Source organism: Ambystoma mexicanum, chromosome 14, assembly GCF_040938575.1.
Source record: "Ambystoma mexicanum isolate Mex_15411 chromosome 14, UKY_AmexF1_1, whole genome shotgun sequence".
Lineage (NCBI taxonomy): Eukaryota > Metazoa > Chordata > Amphibia > Caudata > Ambystomatidae > Ambystoma > Ambystoma mexicanum.
In genome coordinates this window covers 510,224,076-510,241,962 of record NC_090940.1, presented here as the reverse complement: position 1 = coordinate 510,241,962, position 17,887 = coordinate 510,224,076, and the positions used below count along the sequence as shown (strand labels likewise).

Genomic DNA, 17,887 nt, shown 5'->3' with positions numbered 1-17,887 from the left:
CAGCTTAAAAAACATGAAAACATTCTTGAGGTGTAGAAGTGAGTGTGTTGCACCACAGCTATATGCGATCACTTGAAATGGTAAAGCACGTGCGATGTAAGACCTTGTAAGATGCTATCGGAGTCAGCTGCATGCTATTACTGTAATGGCATTACTGGGCTGAATAAAAGGAAATTGCTGCTGCGTTGGAAACTTTACATTCACAAAACAGCGCAACATTTCCTTCTGGGAATGAGTGCTTGGGCCTGATTCAGACGTGTTGATTTTATAGTTGCAATAATCAGAAAACGCAGGAGGATCTTTCCATTGGTCTCAATTTACTTGTGAAATGAAAAAAGCAGAAAACAGCATAGATGGCCTAAAAAAACTTTTGTAATCAAATATAATCTGGGATATTTGCAAATATATGTATTATTAAGTGAACTACATGGTTCATTCAACTTTGTAGGATGAAAGCTTGGGTCGGCCCTTCAAAAATGTACCAACCTCATGCACATGCCTGGCTGCGGCGACAGCGAGCAGTTGTATTAAAATATTTAAAGAAGGTTTTTTTGGGGGATTATTTTTAAATCCTTTAAAAGCTACCCACAGTTGGCAGGTTTGAAAGAATAGCTGAAATGTGCATATGATTTTGCTTTGCATACTCGTAAATAGGACATGCTCGGAAAATGGCAACATATTTAACAGCAACAAAAAATAAACAAGGATGAAAAAGTGCAAGAGCAAAAAAAAGCAGTTGCTGAATCCAGTGACTTTTTCAACATTTTGCTGTCTGCAAACACAAGCGCTAACTCTCCATATTCAAGGCACTCCATATTTTTTATAAGCCCTGTGGTGGAGAATGTGCTCCAGAAGCTCGGATTGACAGTTAACTACAAATGTAAACATATCTCACACTACAATCCTTCTCCACAACAGTCACGATAAGCCATGGTTTGCTTATATTACTTCTATATTAAACCTGTCCGGCATCACTTACTTTCTCAACTGTGACCCGCACACGAGAACGAACACGAGCACTGCACTGTGAATCCATTACAGCCAACCTCAGAATATACAGACTGACTGAAACCTCTCCCTTCATCACACAAACCATTTACAATTGCAAACGGCTCTGGCTGCACGCCTTTATGGCACCTGGAACGCTGACCTTGTGACCCCTCCAAGCATCTGGCATGAAAGGCGCCACCAATAAAGCCACGGAGAAGTTAACTCTACAATTGAAATACGAGATAACTTTCCCCATGGCTTATTGTTGCTCTTTCACTTCACCGCTGAGGCGCCAGCCCGGGCCGATTTAGCAGCTTCTGTGCACATGTCAGTGTCAGACTGGCCCTGCAAATGAAGAAGCCTGAGTGAGGGGTGAGCTTGAAGTTGCTGGTGTCCCCCGCACTGTGGGCGCTGCGAAGCTCCACAGGAGCTTCTGTTTAACAAAAAAAATGTGATTTTTTTTTATGTTTAAAAAAAAATTGTTTACACCCAAAAATCAGGGGTCGCAAGGGAGTCTCTAGTAGTCTCGGAGGTGGCCGCAGCTGCCGCGACCTTTGGCGACCCCTAAATGACGTCCATGGCATTCCCCCAAGAAAAGAGGCCCTGTGTGCCCAGGCCCACCGGGGAAACTCCCGGTGTCCCGGTGGGCCAGTCCAGGCCTGCTCTCCAGCCACCACACCAAACACCAACACTGACAGATTAAGGGTGCATGCTTTTACAGTGCTGGGTTCCCACCTCCAAACACCCCCCTTGTGAAAGGGGATTCACGTGTGTATAGCTTGGATGGCTGTAGGACTCTCACTGGGCTGGTTTACAGTTCGGGTCTGGGACTTGAAAGGCTCATCCCTTCCCCTTAGGTGGTCCTCGGTCTTTCAATGCCAGACCCTGGCACTTGCCTTTCAGCATTTCTCTGGATTAAGGGAACTCTGGTGTGTAGACTTGGTATTGGAAATTGTAGTTTTGTCAGCATGGTGGGTGTCTTGTCTTGTGTAGGCAGTCGTTTGAAACCCTCTTTCTTCTTTCGGTCACTGGTATAGTGACTGACCCACCCCTCCTCCCCCCAGGATAGTTTCCAGGTCTGGGGTGAACTTAGCTAGACCCCCCACCCCCCCACACACCCCCTCGGGTGGGCCTCTCTGGTTGTCACACTCCATCATGGCAATGGCCACCATAGAAAGGGAGAAAGGACTATGTGTAGTAATCTTCTGCCTAATCCCAAGGTGGCCCTATGGGTCTGAAGCTTTTTTAAAGTTGCTAAACGGGAACCTTGCCATTTGTCAACATAAACAAATAAAAAACTATTATCAAATAACTATATCATGCCGGGATGCTATCAGCAGTAAACCCCTCAAGGCTTTACCAGGACAAGTAATGCCCAGTCCATGGTTGAAGCCCTTGCGGGGCATATTGCTTAATTATTAAGTGGAGAAAATACATTTCTACAGTACAGGTCAACGCTACTTCCATGAGATGGTTTCTAATGGTGAGTGTCCATTTGGTTAAATGACTCTTGATATTTGGTCCCAAGAGCTTACCAGATAATGTACAATGTCCTGACGTTCTGAGGCAGTGTCACATAACTTTAAACAATAATGATACTATAATGGGAGGATAGCTCAGGGGCAACGTGTTTGTCTTGGAAGCAAGATCTAGAGCAACAAAGGTTTGAATCCCGGTCCTTCACTTAGAGACTGGTCTTCGGTGTTAAGCACGTTATAAAAAAGATTAATTAATTCAATGTATAATACCATTTTAATTATTCCCATGTTCATTTACTCTTAGGAATGTGTCAATCTCAAAACTCCTGTCATTTGACAACAACCAGAAACACATTTCTTTGCATGCTAAAGCATGCAACGTATTGAGGCTTTGAAAGGAAGTAGGTCTTCTAGTGCCATTTTCAAGATGGTCGGATATTTCGGTGGGCACATTTTCTGTGGTACCTGACCCCTAACATAATGTTCCTTTTCCCACCTGCTCCCTTCCACCTGTGCACCCTACTAGCTCTTGCACTTTATTTACCCTTGAGCCAACCAGTTCCATTTGATGAGAGCGGTGTCTTCGGTGTCCCTTGAGCTGAATGGTGTCCTTTTACATGGCATGGGGCAATCCCTGTGACCTGTGGTTCTCTTTCATTCTACCATGGGGCACAACCATGTGGCCCCCGTGCTCTCTGGTGCGGGTCCATTCCAGCAACCTCAACAAATCCTTCTGCTTTACACCTGCCAGATCCGATGCTCCTCTCCCGGTCCACATCATGGCTACTGCAGCAAAACTGCCAGCTGGAATGTATCTGTGGACACTCGACCTGCTCCTAGACCATCATTGTTCATTTAAGACCGTTCACTTGTATCCACTTACAGTCTCCACAACACCCCCACCAGCTTTCAGGCACCCACGAGCCACATTTATTTCAGCAGAAATAGACAAGAATAGTTTCTACTCCATTAGAAACAACAGTTACATGTATTTATAAATATATACAAATATCATGTGTTAAATTACATAGTGAGAATCCGAAATACCAAGTCATTTAATAGGAAGTTAGAACACTCAAAAAGCAGTATCAGACACTAAAATGGAAGCAAGTACCCTCCTCTCTGCTTCTCAGCAGAGCTGTACACGTTTACTTTGGAATTCAGAATTGACTTCTGCGTAGGAAAAGGGCTCTACATCTGTGAGGAATGGAAAGGGGGACATGAACAGGCGAGCATAATATTACAAGTTCACTTAAACAGGTGTAAATGACAGTTTCTGTGCACATCTGCATGTTGCAAAAGATGTGCATTTCTTGAACAGGGGCCTAAGCAGACCCATAGCCCACTCCCCCCCTCTCATGTAATGACTGACAAAGCAGCAGGGGTTCAAATGTTAAAAGTCCAATCACACGCTTCTTTACCAAGTCTTGGTTCAGATGCAGGGTTACTGTTTGCACTTTCATTGGAAGAATGGTTGTTTATGACTCCCTGTGGGTCCCTTTGTGAGTTCAGGCTAGCCAACATGGGATCTGTGACACAGAGGCCATACAGGCCCACAAGTAAAGTGATAGCAAGCAGCAGAGTTAGAGAAATACCATCCACAACAGAAATAAGAAAGTGCAAACATGACAATTTGTTGATTATCCAAATAGATGGTTGTGGCTTTGTCAAAACAACAAAGACACTAGGCTTGTAGGGTGCTGGAAGATAGCTTACCAGTGGCATAACACTATTACATGCTAGCCAGTGAATATGTGCTTAGACACTGCATCACATTTTCATCAAGCTCAACAGACACCATAGTCCAATGCTGGGATGGTCTTACGCGCAATTAACTCATTTTAAAACATTTAGGTTGTAAAGAAATGGTAATGTAAATCACTTTTTACAATGACTATTATGCATTTAAATTGTAGACACACAAGATGTACACATTTATTTTTTTGGTACTGGTTGACCAATATTGAGAGCTTCCAAAGTAGAATTATTGGGAAATGTGTGGGAGAGTTTATGCATAAAGAAGTGCCTGCAATGCTGTACCCTCTGTCACTTGAGTCGATATTAGGCAAACGTGAGTGGATTGTTAGGGACAAGAATCCAACTAACAACCTAAGAACACAGATACAATTCTACGGGGGTGGAATGAGACCGACCAACTAGCCTCTTTTTTGCCTGAGGCAAAACGCTCCCATCATGTGGGAAACCACTACAACAACATGTATGACTTTTTTGAAAGCCAAGTCATAGAATCCTTGACATGCTGTGAATGACATATTGAAATCACTGGATAGCTCCACCTTTATGAACTTCAAAAGGATGAGGAGCATAAACCCGCTGAGCGACTTCACTAGGCAGTAAAAAAGGGAGACTTTACAGAAGAAAATGCAAGCTTGTGGAAGAAAACTTACTGGATACCGGTAAGTTATTTCACCCTTTTTTTCTTGTGCTCATTTATTAATTGTAAAATATTGAGGGCCTACAAACAACCAGAGGCCATCCAAATAAATATGCATTTAGGGCAAGCAATGTAGGGAGGAAAAGTGTACACTTCTGAACAGGATGATATTGTAGATTGGGCTCTATGAAGCTCTTCTCATCAATTGAAAGATGTAATCATGAGCAATTGCCTCACTCCAATTTGTGGTGCAAATCAGCATTAAGAGCTTTGGTAAACAATAGGCCACCATTAAAAAAAACAAGTGGCGTCAATCATATTGCACATTACTAAGTCAGTTCCAGGTGGAATGCCTTTTGTAGCAACTATGCATACAATAGCCTGTGGAAGAGGAATGCAAAGAAACTTTGCACATCAATGTATCCCGCTACTCCAGCTCCTAAGCGCCTCATGCCCCAACACCCCACAGAGAATCATTTACTCAAACCCCTGTACAATGAACGCGATCATCGACATCAGGGTGACGCTCCAGGGAGTGAGACGGGGCTGGAAGAAATCTCAGAAACCTAGAATCCAGCTGAACATGCTGTTTTCAAGGTGTACAACCAGTAGTACATTTTCTCTGTACAATACAGAAAAGCTTCCAAAACTGCCGAGTTTCATTTTACTTGAACACCGAGGTTACCTTTGCTTCCCTGTGTGATTGGTCCTGCTAAAAACCAGCATAACAGACAGAACATGACAGTTAACGGGTGAAGGTGGAGCTCTAAAGTGAACATCGATACATGCCCCTACTCTAATTATTTTTTTGAAGTATGTAGTTCTATTTAAATGAATTAAAAAAAATGTTGAGGAAGATGTTTCGGCACACACAAATCCCCTCTTGAAATGTAACGAGAAAGAGGAAACGCAGATGGACGTCCGCTCACCCTGCTTACTTATCTTTTTGGTCAGGTTAGCAGCCATGGTCCCTGTATGTATGTGTCTGTATATATATATATATATATATATATATATATATATATATATATATATATATATATATATATATATATATATATATATATATATATATACACCTGGAATGAAAAGGCAGGGACATTGGAAAATGTAAAGGGTGGGAGGAAGGCAGTCAGGGGCAGTGGGATCTATGGAGAACTATCTGGTCCTAGGGCAGGCTTTCCACACTGGTGTTCCCACATAACCCCAAATGTCCAGGCAGCGGTTAACAGCTAAAAGTAAGATCAGCTAGTAACCTCATGAAAATGGTGAGACAGAAGCGCAGAGGCGAGGCAAAAGCAAGTTCAATCATTAATACTTCTACATTTCTCAAAACCGTTTCAACCAGATCTGGCTCAAATCCACTGAGGTCAGGTTCACGTGCGGATTACGGGGAAATGAAGAGGACCCATCCATCTTGGGTCTAGTGTTAAATACACAAGCATGTGTAAACGTGCTCCAACTGGAATCCACAAGGTGGTGCATCCATCTTCCATTGTCTGCCCACAACGGGTTCCTTCCATTCTTAGCAATTGGAGAAATAAAAGAAAAGAATCAACTGGGAATTTAGTGGGGTAATGTTACCACCTGCTCTGATTTTGTGATCCTGATTAGGTTATCTCTTCCCCCACCTTCACCCCTGCTTTTTGTTTGATTTGCAGTTCTTTGCAATCATTGGTTATTGAGAGGACGCCTTGGCTGCCATCGTCGACACACAGTGCTGCTGAAAGCTTGGGGAGACTGCGGAGTTGCAGCCCAGTCTCTGGTGGTGGGGTAGTTTGACAGAGCCATTGGTCTCACTTTCCACGATCCAGGATTCCTTCCCCACCACGCTGCAGCAGCTGGCGGAGGACGGGCATGTGCGATCCCCAACCACAGCAGAGCCAGCGCTCGTCTGCTCTGCCTGCAACTTGCCACAGTTCAACCCTGCCGGCTGCTCCTGGAGGACTGTGGTGATATGATTAAGAAGGTCGCTGAAGAACTCCGGAACACCCTCATAGCCTGGACAAAAAGACAGAAATATTGTATTCTCAAGAGGGACATGTTAAAATATCAAAGTCCCCAGCCTCCAACTGCCCAATGCAAGGGTAATAAGTTATGAAGTTAGGGGGCAGTTTCACATTTTACTTAAAACAAGCAGAAACAAAACAAGGTTTGTTGAATTCTTTTTCACCAAATCACAAAAGTAGGTATTTCCTTAGACAGCCACATTAAAACTTAATGAACTTTGATTATTATTGAATGAACGAGTCAACATATTTTAAACAGCTATTTAACTTTTAAAAACATGCTTGTCTTGTTTAACAAAAATGCATAGGGGCTTATTCACACAACGTTTTTCAATGGGGTTGTGCCATTATAAAAAGGCTTCTGTGAATCAGGCCCCAAGTAATTTATTAAAAAAAAAGAAAACTGATGGCTTGCTAAAAATTGCTTTTGCTTTGAAAATATTTTTTTCCAGAAATAATTGCATTGCATTTCATTATCTTGACAGACCATACATGAAAGAAATTCTGTGCATTCTTATTTCCCAGGATAACATACCCTATACCTTTCTAGATAGCCCACTGCAATTCCTACACATACCTGCCTGTGTCATGAGGATACATTAGTATCCAATAAGTTGTAATGTAAGCCAGGGAGTGGGGACATTGACACACTGCAACGTCATCCATACCCTCAAACGGTCCAATCTTGAGCCAGTTCTCACTTTTTAAAGGAGCAGTTTGCATTCTGGGTCTAGACATGGCAGTTAACTCATCATGTTGGCTTTGCCCAGAATGCCAATAGTAAAACCATGCTACTGTAGGAAGACATAACCACATAGGTTGCACTAAAGTAGGTCAGTATCCCCATGTAAAAACATTCATCATGTTGGCTTTACCCATAATGCTAGTAAACATGCCATGCCACACTATGAAAACGTGTCCATTCTAGCAGCAACAATGTTGGCCAGAATCTCTTCACATGTATTAAAACACGAACGTTTGCTTTGCCCAATGCCCAAATAGTCAGCAATGCCATTAAAACAAACAGGTCCATGCTGGATGTACCAATGTTATGTTATGCTAAGTTGATTAATACCAGACACTGCTGATATTTCTATGGTCTACAGTTACTCTCGTGGCTCTGTAAGGTAAAGAGGGGTGGGTTGGTTAGGGTTGAAGAGAGGGATACGACAGGTGTGCTCAGCTGTTGAAGTGTGTAGAACCAGTAAGAATTGGCATCTGTGCTTTCTGGGTTTGCTTTGTTTTTTACACTGGATGCTTATTGTTTCCAGATGGGCGTCATCCAGTGTTTGTGTTGTCAGGTGTTGGAGTCTATTGGGGTTTGTGAGTTGGTTTGAGAGTGACGTGAGGTTTGGGTGCTTAGCGGGGGCTCGCGAGGGTGGTTGAGAAAAGGAAATGGTCTGTTGGTTTTTGGGAAGTATCTGGATATTTTGCAGCTAAGCTATTCTTTTTTTCTTTTTGTAGGGCCCTCACTTTTGCATTGGCGTGGGGGATGATGGGTGGGGCAAAACAAAAACAAGAAGGGGAGGTTAAGTATAGGAGTGATAATTGCGTTGGGGACTGCAAGATGCCTCTGAAGTGAGCATTATATAGAGGGACTGGGGTAGGGGGTATGGGGTTTGGGTTGCCTGGTTCCTCCTGAGACATTAAACAAAACTGTGTGTATTCTTGAAACATCAGTAGGAGTGGTGAAAAAGAGTTTGGTTGTCAAGGTTCCCGCAATTCATTCACTTGTGCTTCCATGCCTTTGTGGGTGGGGTTTGGGCATAGTATGGGTTGAGGTGACATCCCGTAAGGATGAACATTGTGTAGTTGTTGATCAATTTTCATCCCAGCGAGTGGAATAACCATGCTTTTAGCCGTTTCCCAATGATTAGGTGGTCTTCCGTCCTAATTTCCTTTGGGATTGCGTTCCATAGTTTGGTTATGAGAATAGATAAGGACGTTCCTCTGAATTTAGTTTTCTCATAGTGTCTTGTTTCTATTTGGAGGTCAATGCTAGATCTTAAGGTTCTTCGGGATGGTATTGGGTGACTTACTTGAAGGGTGGCAGCTCCTGCTTTTCTGACCAATGCAGAGGGCTTTGAAATGTATTTGTTTGACAGCCAGCGCAGTCTTCTCACGGATGGGGTGTTGTGGCTTCCATTTAGTCTCAGGAGTAATCTTGCCACTGTCTTTTGGAGGCGTCGTATTTCTTTTTTGTGATGGTTCGGGCATTCCTAGGTAGCGACTATTTGCATAGTCTATTCTTGTAAACCAGGGAAATTATGAGGTTCTGTATGGGAAGCTGAGATAAGGTTTAAGTTACTTATCTGTAACTCTTGTTCTCTTCGACCTGGGATGTGTGTCTAGATCTAAATATGTTTTATTACTGTTCATGTACTCTACTAATTCTAGTTAGACAGGGTCAGTAGTATAGTTCTTCTATCTGTGTCAATTAGATTGACTCTTACGCAAAGCCAAGTTTCAGTTGTTACATTGTTTCTTCGTCCTGCGTCTTACAAATATGTTTCAGTTATAAAATTCTTTATTTGCATAAATGTGTTATTGCCTGTACAATAGGCCATCTAGCATGCAATATTTGTTTTGTCCAACTGGTCAGAGATGTGGTTTTATTGTTTTACTATTCATTTACTGCATCAGTGTAATTTGAAACAGATTTGATAAACTTTATGAGGTGTATTTTTGTAGGACCCATGGGCCTGCTGAATAAATAATGCATTTCTTATTCAATTGTATGCCGTTCAGAAGATTTATTCAAATACAGTTTATGATGGCTGCGTGTTCTAGTAAGAGTGTGGCTTTACAGAATCAAATTTTGAATTTGTTCATTAAGGGGACTGCCTTTTTGTGTGACAGCATGGGTCTGGCATGGATTCACAAGCTCATGAATATTCCCTGTCGTCAGGCTTGGAATCCTCTGTAAAAGAAAAACCGAACAGCTTCACTTTAAAACTGTATCTCTCCTCTAAACCAATCACTGTCCTCTGGGTCATAGTGCCGCATCTAATGACAGTCCTCTGCATAAACTTCACTCCTGGTGGCCATCTTCAGATTTGGTAAGCACGTAAAGTGGCAGTATGAAGCAAGAAGAGCCACAGACGGGAAGGAGGGAGTGCTCACACGTGAATCCATGCCAGACCCATGTTGGAGAACACAAGTTAAAGTTAAGTAACTCAGAACTTCTCCAGCATGGGGTCTGGCATGGATTCACATGCTCATGAATAACAATTACACAGCAGTACATATACACAGCCACAGGAGGTGGCAATGCTCAACTGAAGCATTGTCGCAAAAAAGTTGATTTGGGGCCGACGCCACTCGTGGAATAGAAGATCCACTTGGTTCTGGCAAAACTCCCACTCGTGGCAAGAACGTAGCTCCTTACCGAGCAAGTCTGCAATGATGTTTTTGGTGCCCGCCAGGTGAAAAGGGATGGGACACATGCCCTAATGAATGGCCCAGTGCCACAGATCCTGGGCCTCCCTGGAGAGAGCCGAGAGCGCGTCTCGCCCTCCATTATGTAGAACATGGTGGTGGTGTCCATGAAGATCCTCACCATCTTGCCCCTCAAAGATGGCAGGAAGGACTTGAGGGCCCAAAAGACAGCCCAAAGATCCAGTATGTTGATGTGAAGGGTCTTTTCTTCCTCACAGCCAGAGGCCTCTGGCGTGCAACTGTCTGGTGTGGGCTCCCCAACTTTCCAGAGAAGCGTCCGTGGTGACCATCTCCTGGTAAGGAGGCACTTGAAATGGAGCCCCTTGCATAAGATGAGTGTGCCTGCCCCACAGAACTCCACATTGAGGGCAATCTTGTCCATTCAGAACCCAGAGACTTTTAGCCACCTTGCATCCAGAAACTCCTGCAGAGGTCTCATCTGAGGCGATAGAGCCCGTCCCTATCACCCCCTTTTTTCACATGGCCTGGACCTCCTGCAGCAGCTGCGCCACATGCTTTTTTTGTCAAGTTACAGGGGGGAATGTGAGGACTTCTGCATTGGAACTCCAAGGTGTGCCCCTGCCCGAGAGCGTCCAGCAGCCATCTGACAGCGGTGATGGTCTTCCACACGCTGATGAACCTCGCCAGCCAGCCTCCCACTGGGGTGCACAAGTGAGGGCCAGAGTCTACAGCCAGTTCAGGCCTGTTTCGGTGTCGGGACCCTGCCCAATGGGCAGCAGCAACGCCTATCCTCTGCTGCCATATGCCTGCTAGCGACCTCTGTACGCCTCTTTCGTCGCAGAGCGAGAAGGCTGCCTATAAGAGGGGGTGTAGCCCTTGGAGGACCTGCCGGGCTTTCCCTTAATGGAACGAAAGACATTGCTGCAGGTTACTCAGTGAATGTGCCGTCTCCGTGTCAATCTTGATGTGGAGCGACTCGTCGACCGTCTTGCCAAATAGGTTTTCTCTGTCAAATGGCATGTCCAACACCTTAGACTGAACGTTTGGCCTGAAGTTGGTAGGTTTCAGCCAACTGTGCCAACAAAGGGACACTTTGTTGCTCATCTGACGGAATCTGGTGTCTGCAATGTCCACTGGCACTGTGATGGCGTGGTCTGAGGCCACTTCCCCCCCCGCCCCCTTCCTGGAACAGCTCAATAGAATCTGCCTTCTTGTCGTTGGGCAGGAAGACCAGGATAGAGCTCAGCCTATACCACAGTTCCTGGTTGTAGTGGAACAAGATGGCCAAGGCATTAGCAGCCTTAATAGTGCTGGCAGCTGTATAAATAATTGTATATACAGTAGGTCAAACCCTTAATTTTTATTTTACGAGGCATCTGTGATATAACAAGGGTAATAACAATCAAACAACATAAGTCACAGACTTCCTCCTTCTCCAGTACTCGAATGCTGGCACACCGCACTAGCTAAAGACAAGGTTGACCTTGATGTCAACCACTGAACACCCCACATTCGGTCCCTGCAAGAAATATTTGTTTTCAATTTCCGCCTTTATCAAAAAAAATATTTATTTAATTTCCACATTTCTCCCCTATGGAAAATGTGATCATGTTAAAAGGCATGTGTTGTCTTATATATTACATATTCACATACAAAAAAATTAACACATTATCTTGGGTTAGTAACAAAGAACATAGGATGTGGCTCAACCTTTTTGGCCACAGTTACGGTTGTTACCCAACAATGATGTTAACAGATATTCGCTTGTTATCGGAACATCTACATGCAAGAGTAAGAAAACCAACATCACATTTTTCTTTTTCAATATTATTGTTGCAGACAGTATATTTCAAATGTGAGATGCACTCAATAGTCCACTTGTTGATCTCTATGCAATACACTGTCTTGCGCCTCAGTTTTTGCGTCAACTCTTTTTAATCTCTGCAGAATATATTATTGTCCATTATCCCATTTTTTGCCAAAGGTTTGAAAAACAACTTGTGTCGACGCACTGCGTTTCGGCCTAAACATCAAGGGGTAGGTCTCATCCCAGGTGGGTTTCTCCCGTCAGTTTCACACAGGCCTTCATCAGGACAAACAATTCTTTTGTGGGTACAGTAATCCTCGATCTTCTAACCCCAGACCTTTGTTCAGACCAATCTTATTAGGTTCCAAGAACAGGATGAGGTCTCTCACTGAGGAGCTGTTGTCTCGTACAGCTATGACTACCTATGTCGTCTCACAGGTATCAGCGTTAATTCTGAATTTGTCCGCTTCATTGGGGGAGCTGTATAGATAATCCTCTTCCCCATAGCGTCCAGCTTCTTCCCCTTCTGGTTCAGGGGCACCATGGACAAGGGCGACGGGTTTGCAGAGCGTTTCCTGGCAGCGGCTGAGACCACAGAGTCAGGTGAAGGCTGGGACCTCAGGCACTTGGGGGCGGAGTTTGGGATTCTGTATTTCTTCTCAAGCCTTTCCCACTTGGATGGAGCGGTGCTCTGATTCTTCAACAGGGCAAGCCTTCATCACAGATATTGTTCAACAGGGTGACAGACATGATGGTATTCCGTCTTGACTCACAGCGCTCCTCAGGCACCAGTTGGAAAAATTCAGAGGCCCTGAATATCATCGAGTGGAAGAAGCCGACCTCATCCGGCGCATAGGCCCTCTGCGGATCTTCAGCACCTGCTGGTTCCCTGTCAGCTGGCACAAAGTCATCAGCTTGGTCGGTGTCAGTCGCGTGGCAGGATCCTCAATTGGGGTCAAGTCCCGAGCTGGAGGTGGAGTCGGTGGACGCCTTGAACCAGCAGGGTCCCTTGCACACACAAGGGATTCCGGGAAGCGGTCTTGTGGGACTCTTAGATGGAGCAGGGCCTGGTGTGGGCGGCAGTCTCTGCTGAATTTCCGATACCAGCGTGCACAGAATGTCGAAAGGCACATCCCTGGGCTGAGGGGAGGAAGGAATGAGAGGAGGCAGCTCTGGGCTGGTAGGCCTCTTCAGGCAAGATAGGCAACAAGATTCATCCGCATTTACCCACCTACAAATAATGGTTCCTGGCCCCCTTCGTGGTCCGAATTTGTAGTCTTCTTGCAGGTTGCCATCGCCCTCATCAGAGTTGATATAAATTTGCACTGGCCTCCTGGTTCAGCCCCTTGTCCTGTACCCCTCCAGAGGTCAGAAAAGCCTTACTCCTTCCGCTCTCTAGAGACTTCTTGGAGGGGGGGGGGATAGGGAGTGGTTGGTGTCCCCATTCTAGGGATCTTCACTGAAACTGCGACAGCTGTCTCACGCAGCACCGGTAGGGACACCTTGCAGAGCAGTCACTGCGACTGTGGACACCACCCTCGTGGCCTGCCCCCTTTTGCATAAGAAGTCTTAGATACTTACCTGTAATTGTATTTCTCCAGCATTACTATCTTTCATAGATTCACATGCTTCAATATTCCCCGTCGTCAGACTGGGAAGCCCATGTATTTTAAATAATAAAATTAATATAAAATGTCTTCCTTAGGAAGAGAAAACTGCACCCAAAGAGCCCGACAAGGCCTTTGTAGTCCTTCACTTGTGTAGTCCCTCCACCTCCTTTGGTCCTTTTAGGCCCCAACCAATGATGTGGCATGGCTTAGGCTTCACCCCAGTCAGCTATCTTCCGATTTTGAACCGTAAAGGGTATTAAGAGATGACGACTGGAGAGGGAGCAGGGGCGGGCGCATGCGAATCTATGAAAGATACCAATGCTGGAGAAATTCAGGAGGGTGGGCCCATGTGAATCTATGAAAGATACCAATGCTGGAAGTAAAACCATCCAAGACTTCTCCAGAATTGGATCTTTCACAGATTCACAAGCTTGAATAGAATACCAAGTAGTTAAATATCATCTAACGTGTCTGATAGTGGAAGGTTGCACCTGTATGTGCATGCGCTATATATATCTTGTGCAACATCCTTATAGCGTACACAGTAAGGCTACCAGAAAAAATATGTAGAGGGACGGTGGGAAGAAATAAAAGTCAAAGAATAAGAGGCTGCTCCTACCTTAAGTGAATAAGTGCTGAAGCACTGCTTGTCATGCCACAGATTCCCTTCTGCTGTCTTCTTCCAAGCAGTAATGACGGGCTAACATGTGGAGGGTGCTCCAGGTGGCCGCCTGGCAAATGTCCTTCAAAAAGACACTCCTGCCCGGAACGCACTGGTGGAGTGCGTCGTGGGCATGGCTCGCATAGGGTTATATCTGATTTGGTGACAGTGAGTAATGCAACTGGAAACCCAACGTGCCAAACCTTGTTTTGATGTGCATTGACCCTTGGTTCGTCCTGCAAAGGCGACAAAGTCTTGGCCAAGTCCTGAATTATCCTGTTCTCTCAATGTAGAATTTGAGTGTCCTCGCAACATCTAGTGAATGTAGCGTCCGTTCCGCTGCGGTTGTGTGGTTGCCAAAGAAACTGGGCAAAACAATTCTTTCTGCTAAGATGGATTCAGACATGACCGTAGGAATGTATTTAGGGTGAGGTTGAAGAATGACCCTGTCCTTGTTGAAAGATTGTGAAAGGTGGCTCGTGGTTAGTGCTTGTAGCTCCCGATGCGCCTGGTTGAGGCGATAGCCACCAAGAAGGCTGTTTTCCACCACAACTGTTAATAGGTTCACAAGGGGCTCTCAGTGTGGCGAAGACTGTGTTAAGACTCCATGCAGGAGCAATTTTCCTTTGTCTGGGAAAAGAGCGCATAAGTCCTTTAATAAATGTTTTGACCGCCGGTCGTGCCACTAGCAATTGTTGATGAGGCCTGGTGGTATAAGCGCAGATGGCAGAGAGATGGACATTGATGGAACAAACTGCCAAACCACTCCTTGCTAGATGTAGAAGGTAAGGTAAAATGGTAAACAGTCTTTATAACAAAACATGTATATAGACATGCACATTTAACGAAACCTTTATAACGCAAAATAGAACAAACATGTATGTGGTGGTGTAAAGGGTTAAATCTTGGGGGCAAAACATTTGGGTGGGTTTTCTGGGGTGGGAAACTGGGGTTTGGGAGGTACCCCACCCCCCTCAAAACAATGTGTCATTATAAAGACATGTAACCGGTCAAATCTGTACTGCAGATGCCGAGAAGGGATCTGTGCCAGCTTTTGAACATCAGGATCTGAACCATTTCCATTTCTTAGTATATGTCCATCTGGTGGACGGAGCCCTGGCAGCTCTCAGCATACCCCAGCATTTGGCGTCTAGGACAAGGTCATGGAATTTTCGCTGCTGAGGAACCAGCCTCAGATGGACAGGCTGGCTGGGTTGTGGTGAAGCAGTTTACCCCTGTGCTGAGACAACAGGTGCAGGTCAGGCTGGAGGTGAAATGGCTTCTGCAGTGCTAGTTGAAGGAGTGCAGGGTACCAAATTTGCTGTGCCCACATTGGTGCTATCCGTATCACTGTGCAGGGTTGTTCGTCCATCTTGCGGAGCACACGCAGGATTAAAGGTGTCGGAGGGAACACGTAAAGGAATTTCCCCTTTCATTGTATGGAGAACGCATCGCCCAGGGAGTATCTCTACTGGTACCTGGAAGTAAACTGATAGCACTTCTTGTTCACTTGAGTTGCAAATAGGTCTATGGTGAGTTTTCCCCATCTTAGGAATAATTTGTCCCAATCGCGGTCGTTGATCTCCCATTTGTGGGATTGAAAGAATTGTCGGCTGAGTTTATCTGGCAAAACATTGTCCGTCCCAGGGAGATGTTCTGCCTTCATGTGCATCTTGTGGAGAATTTCCCAGTCCCAGAGCTGTTGTGCCTCCATCGAGAGGATGTTGGACTTGGTGCCACCCTGTTTGTATAGTGCACTGACGTGGTGTTGTCCGTCTGCATGGTCATCATCTGCCCGGAAAGTACCGGTAGGAAGGACTTTAGCACCCACCGAATGGCCCTGAGCTCCAGCACATGTGTAGACTGGCTTCTGCTGATGACCAGACCCTGCTGGCTTGTAAATTGCCCAGATGGGCCCCAGCCCATGAGTGAAGCTTCCGTTCTCAAGAGTAGAGTGGGTGTGGGTAGCTGGAAGGGTAAAGCTTGTAGAGGATGAGCGTGTTTGGCCCATTATTCAAGGGTTTTGTGGAAATTTGGCATGAGATGCACAATGTCCTCCCATGACCCACTGTGTTAAGCCCATTGTCTGACAGTGGAGCTTGTTCTCTCGTTGAACCATGCGATGAGGTTTCACATTGTGGCCACCTTGTCCGGAGAGGGGCGAACCTTGGGAACTCGGGTGTCCAGATCTGCTCCTAGAAAGATTGCTGTCTGTGTGGGTAGTGGTGGCGATTTCAACTCGTTGATCGAGAAACCTAGGTCTTGGAGTAGGGATGTGTTTCTTCCCACTGCCTCCGACGCCGTTTCCAGGGAGCTTCCTTTCACTAGCCAGTCGTCTAGGTATGGAAAAACCTGTAACCCAGAGCGCCTGAGGTGTGTGGCCACTGGGGCCAGAGATTTCGTAAAACACTCTTGGTGCAGATTTTAGCCCGAAAGGAAGTACTTTGAACTGGAAATGTTTGTCGCTAACAGTAAGCACGGGTTACTGTCTGTGGGGAGGATGGGTATATGGAAGTAGGTGTTTTCCAAGTCTAGGGTAGTGAGGCAATCGCCCTTCTTGAGCCATGGAAGGGCCAGTTGAAGGGAGGTCATCTTGAATTATAGGTGACGAACAAACTTGTTGAGGGTACGTAGATCTAGTATTGAGCGCCACTGGCCGTTTTTCTTTCTTACTAGAAAAAAGTAGGAATAGAACCCTTCCCCCACGAGGCAGTCGTCGAGAAGATCTTGCTGCCTGATGCTCTACCTGGAGCCCTGCCTTCCGTCTGAGGTTTTTGGCTGCTGTTTGACTATCCACAACCCTGTTTTGCAGTTATTCACCTCTACCATCAGACGCCTTCTTTCAGTGCTTGCACTGTCTCTGCACCACTTAAATAGGGAGGTGACGGCCCGTGGTGCAGGAAGGTTGCTGCTTATGGTTCTGGTGCTATGCCTTAGGACCATGAGAGTGTGGGCTCTATGCAGTGTGCACACCACAAAGCTTATCCAGCCAGTCGCCGTAGATCGCCGGGAGTACCCCAGGCCACACAACGCAGATACGCTTGACACTCACCCCTGGCACCCTTCCTCTAGAACTCCCTAGCCCGAGAAATCAAAAACGTCCCACAATACAGGGTTTTGAAGTAATTCTCAAGAGGTACATCGTATACTTGGAAGGCCACCCGCCCCTTCATCTAACAACCTCCCAGATTGCTCTGCTGCTCCTGTTCAGCATCTTATCTGTATCAATAGTGGTCTTCGCTCAACTGGTCATATTGCCATTCATCCATACTATTGGAAAGTATTCACTTGGGGAATAACCCACATTTAAATCCCCTTCTTCCAAATGAATGACTTCCTCCCACATTCAGATAAAGCAGTATATCCAGTAAAACAGTGCGTCCGGCACGCTACCACAAGGTAAGCTGAATACATCCAAATATTGCCCCCAGATGTAATTAAACATGTTTCATCCATCACTTAACATGCATCGCTCTCAGTTTTGTGTTTTTAAAGTTTCATATAGATACATTCAGACGGAAATGGGTACGTACGTTGT

General features: G+C 45.4%; 1 protein-coding gene across 1 annotated transcript in view; it reads right to left on the bottom strand.

The window, feature by feature from the left end:
- Positions 1 to 3,371: 3,371 nt before the first annotated feature.
- ITPK1 (inositol-tetrakisphosphate 1-kinase) overlaps positions 3,372 to 17,887 on the bottom strand; it is an 830,437-nt gene continuing 815,921 nt past the window's right edge. The window contains exon 11 of the mRNA XM_069637740.1: positions 3,372 to 6,864. Coding sequence (XP_069493841.1) covers positions 6,542 to 6,864 — 323 coding nt within the window. The 3' untranslated portion in view covers positions 3,372 to 6,541. The remainder of the gene's footprint in view (positions 6,865 to 17,887) is intronic.